The 4,991-nt window shown below is 34.5% G+C and overlaps 1 protein-coding gene across 1 annotated transcript; it reads left to right on the top strand.

The window, feature by feature from the left end:
• The first annotated feature begins 2,256 nt into the window (after positions 1–2,256).
• LOC136219200 (desmethyl-deoxy-podophyllotoxin synthase-like) lies at positions 2,257–4,033 on the top strand. The gene is made up of 2 exons (XM_066006488.1): positions 2,257–3,224; positions 3,302–4,033. Exons 1-2 carry the CDS (start codon positions 2,334–2,336, stop codon positions 3,929–3,931), a joined length of 1,521 nt encoding a protein of 506 aa, XP_065862560.1. The 5' UTR covers positions 2,257–2,333; the 3' UTR covers positions 3,932–4,033.
• Positions 4,034–4,991: the final 958 nt, after the last annotated feature.

Here is a 4,991-nt window from a genome sequence, read left to right as displayed (position 1 = left end):
TTGTTTCTTTATTAAATTATTGATATTTCAGTTTCACATATCAAATCATTGATATTTCAATTTCAGATATTAAATTATTGATTAATTATAATGGCATAGTGAAATTTCAAACAACGATGGATGCTAATTAGTTCATACTGTAAGTCTAATATTACTTTAACACATGTAACCACAAATTAGATCAAATTAAAATTTGAGTGGAACTGTTACAAATTTATTGAAAACTCTAACATTCACACTGGTTGAGATCTTACCAATTTTGGATACGTTAAGGATAAATATTTCCAAATAATAATCAAATGAGTAAATACTAACATTTTGAATAGGTCATGTTAGAATTGAGAATTTAATGAAGGTTCATACTATGTAGTATAGGATGTAATACAGGCTAGTTTTTCCTATTCTTTTCCCTTTTCTTTGCCTCTATAAAGGTCATTCTATCCCCTGTAAATTCATTCGATTAATAACAATTGACTCTGAGATATTTTCTCAGTTCATCATTTTGTGAATTTAAACATGGTATCAGAGCTTCAAGGTATTTAGGGCATTTCTTTCATGGTGAAAAGACAGAAAAGCTACCCTGAAGTTGTTGATCAATCAAATAGATCTGAAGAAGAAGAAGAAGAAGAAGACGATCAAGAGTCACTAGAAATCGAAGCTAATTCACCGGAAATTGAAGATAGTTCAGAATATGAGATGAATCGTGATCGTAACAATTCAGAAAATGAGAATCAGAACCGAAATCAGTCTGAATCGAATCATCACACAGATAATCCAGGTTTGATTTTGGTTCATTCACCTTTAATCAGAAGCAATTACTTGTCCTGGAAACGATTTATGCTTATAGCACTGGCAGTTAAAAAACGAACTAATTTCGTTCTGAGGGACGATTTAGCACCTGAAAATGTTAAATCAACTGAGTATGAAACCTGGCTTCAAGGTGATAATCTTGTTTTTGCTTGGATAATCAATACTCTGGCTAAGGATTTAGCAGAGACTTTTCTCTATGCTCCTATTGCTGGGGATTTATGGAAGGAACTGGAAGCGCGCTATGGTGAGAAGGACGGACACCTGTACTTTCATTTGAGGAAGGAATTGAGTAATGTAGTTCAAGGAAACTCATCTGTTATAGTGTTCTATAACAAATTAAAGAGGCTATAGGATGAGATAGCTATTTTGAAGCCTACACCTAATTGTAGATGCAAGGAAGCCAGATCTCTGATTCAGAATTTATACGAAGAAGATAAGCTTATGCAATTTTTATGTGGCTTGAATGTTGAGTATGAGCATGTTCGTAATCAGGTACTTCTTATGGATCCACCACCAGATTTGAATAAGGCTTGTTCAATATTCGTGAGAATTGAAAAGCAGAAAGAAATCAGCGTTGTTGATGTGTCTAGCAGTGATTTTGCAAATCTGTCCACAAGTTCAAAATCTGTCAGCAATAAACGCACTGGAAATTCCAATAACAAAAACAACAAAGAGAAAGAAAGAGCAAGTTGTTTTGTGATATATGCAAACGACAGAGGCATGACAGAACTACCTGTTTTAAGGTCCATGGATATCTAGAATGGTGGAAGGGACCAAAGCCTACTATGACACCTAGAGGAGCTTCTACAAGCAATAATGGCAAACCAATGCTTACTCAAGGATCTAATACTCCTTTTGATGAGTATGAAGATTCAGAAGATGATGATGATATGATGAAGCATGTTTCTCAAGGTGTACAGAAAGAAATGCAGAAAATCATGCAGATCGAAATCCAGATATAGTTAAAAAGCAAGAATAAGGGAATGAAGCAGCAGAATTCACAGAACTCTCATGATTTCAGTGCTTTTGCATCTGCTTCAGGTATTTCTAAACCTCATTTGGTGTTGTCTGCAAATGCAAATGATGTAGAAGCCTGGATAGTGGATTCCGGAGCTACATCACATATGAGCTATTGCATTAACTTGTTTCATGATGTGAAAGAGATATCTCCTCCAAGGAAGGTCACTCTTCCAGATGGATCTTCTCAAATGGTTAATGTAATGGGATCTGTGACTTTTTCACATGATTTCACAATCACAGATGTGTTGTACTTGGAGAATTTCCAATACAATTTATTATCTGTACCACAATTACTCCAAAATGATACAGTAAAGTTTATCTTTGTTGGACATAAATGTTATCTACAGGACCAGCGCATTGAAGCCGTTTTGGCTACAGGGACACTGCATCAAGGGTTATATCAACTTGATCCCCAAAATTAATCTGCAGCCATTGGACTTACCTAGCTATAAAATGCAAAAAAGCTTGAATGGCATCTTAAATTATTCCACCATATTGCAGAAATGGATTTCCAATACCCTTTCTTGCCAATTTTTGCCTCATTTCTTGTCTTTGTAATCACCTTTTTCATTATCCGAAGCAGGAAATCAAAAACTCTTCCTCCAGGGCCATGGAAGATACCTATCATAGGAAACTTGCACAATCTTGTTGGCTCTTTGCCTCATCACAGCCTCTATAAACTTTCCAAGAAACATGGACCAATTATGCATCTCAAGCTTGGTGAAATCAACAACATCGTCATTTCTTCTCCTGAAACTGCTAAAGAAGTTCTCAAAACTCACGATCTCACCTTCGCCAATAGACCTTTTAGTCTCTCTGCAAATATCATTTCTTATGAAAGTACTAACCTTGTATTTGCTCCCTACGGAGAGTATTGGAGACAATTGAGGAAGATTTGTATGTTGGAGCTTTTGAGTGCAAAAAGAGTTCAGTCTTTCAGATCAATTAGAGAAGAAGAGGTACTTAATATTATGCAAATGTTCTCAGCTAGTGAAGGAAGTCCAATAAATTTCACTTCAATAGTGTTTAAATACATGTATTCTGTAATTTCAAGAGCTGCTTTTGGTAAGGTAAGGAAAGAACAAGAAGGATTTGTTCCTCATGTTAAGGAAATTTTAGAGCTTGGTGCTGGATTTAGTATTGCAGATGTTTTTCCTTCCATTAAAATCTTGCAGAGGGTTGGAGGAATGAAAGCTAAACTTGAAAGACTGCATCATGAAGCAGATAAAATTCTTCAAAGTATTGTCTCTGATCATCAAGCTAGAAAGCAGACACAAAAGGAAAAGATTGGTGAAGATGATCAGCAGGATCTTGTTGATGTTCTCTTGAAGTTTCAAGATGACCCAAATCTTGATTTCTCTTTAACAACTAACAACATCAAGGCTGTCATCCTGGTAAGTTTCACAATTTCATATGCAATTTCTGAGTACCTCAATTTACATTATTTACCCTTACTTTGTGCAATTTTCAGGATATATTCATAGCAGGAAGTGAGACTTCATCTACAACAGTAGAGTGGGCAATGGCTGAAATGCTAAAAAATCCAGGAGTGATGGAAAAGGCACAAGCAGAAGTAAGACAAGTTTTTAGTGAAAAAGGATATGTTGATGAAGCAAAACTTGGAGAGCTAAATTACTTGAAATTAGTTATAAAAGAAGCTCTAAGATTACATCCTCCACTTCCTCTTTTACTTCCAAGAGAATCACAAGATGAATGTGATATTTATGGATTTCATATTCCAAAACGTACAAAATTATTTGTGAATGCTTGGGCTATAGGAAGAGATCCAAAGTATTGGAAAGAGGCTGAGAAATTCAATCCAGAAAGGTTCAGTGAGGGTGCTTTAATTGATTACAAAGGAGGTAACTTTGAGTTGATCCCATTTGGGTCTGGAAGAAGGGTGTGTCCTGGAATTACATTTGGGGTTTTAAATGTTGAACTTCCTCTGGCAAATTTGCTCTACCATTTTGATTGGAAACTCGCAGATGAAATGAAAGCAGAAGATCTGGACATGGATGAAGCTTATGGGGTTACTGTCAAAAGAGAAAATGATTTGAATTTAATTCCTCTACTGCGTTATTCTTTACATGTTGTAGTCTAGAATTTTCAGCCAAGAAAAAAATCAGATTTGCATTATGTAATAAGTAGCAATTATTCTAAGTTGGAATGCTTTGTTTCGAAGAAATATCAAATCCTAGTAACACTGAACCTCTTTCAACACTCCAACAAAGTATAGGCAGGGAATCCAGGATTTCTCCTCTATGGGGGCAAACAATACGACTAAAATAATTTTTATCCAAAAAATAATAATTATAGAAAATCAGAGATCAAAGCTGAAGTTCAAGTAAAATAGTAGCAGAAAATCAGAGATCAAAGCTCAAATCCAAATTCAAGTAGGAGAAAAAAAATACCAAAGCAGAGAGGTAAAGACGGAGATGGAGTGTTGGACCAACGATCCAATTACGGAGGGATTGGCTACCGATTTTGATTTAATCTTACTTAGAATTAGGGATTGACACATGTTAAAGCTAAGATTGAAATTCTTGCTCATTGGGTTGTTAATGCATTTACAGTTTTGCATATTGAATTGATCAAGAACTTTGTTGATATAAGTCTCTTGAGATGAGGTCAAAATTTCTTTGAATGATCTCTTGTGATCTTGACTTTAAGGATATATGCGGCTTCACCCATCTCTTTCATCTCGAAACTTGAGCTGAGCAAAACTTTGGTTCGATTTATGTAAGTCATGTCATAAAAAATGTTGTTTCATAATTATACACTATTTTTATAGTTAGCGAATATAGAATACTTAACATATAACTTCACTTGAACATTTGAAAGGTGAATTTTGTATGTTAAAATATATGTAGATAATTACATAACATCAAGAAGCGTAATATAAGACTAAATTAGATCCGACAAGAGTTATCACATACGTAAGAATGAGAGTGGAGAATCAATTTGATTGATGAGAGGAAAGGAAGGAATGAGTGGGAGAAATTTTACTATACGTTTGACACATCACGCCATTTGTACACCAGATCAGTAATTTGATGTCATGTTCTATATTTTAAGGTTTAGAATTTGTAATTTAGGATCTAGATTTTTATATAAACAATTAATTGAAATATATAATTAATTAATTTCATAGTGTTAATGTT

Source organism: Euphorbia lathyris, chromosome 2, assembly GCF_963576675.1.
Source record: "Euphorbia lathyris chromosome 2, ddEupLath1.1, whole genome shotgun sequence".
Taxonomy (NCBI): domain Eukaryota; kingdom Viridiplantae; phylum Streptophyta; class Magnoliopsida; order Malpighiales; family Euphorbiaceae; genus Euphorbia; species Euphorbia lathyris.
The sequence above is the reverse complement of the archived record's forward strand: the minus strand, read 5'-3'. Positions and strand labels throughout refer to the sequence as shown.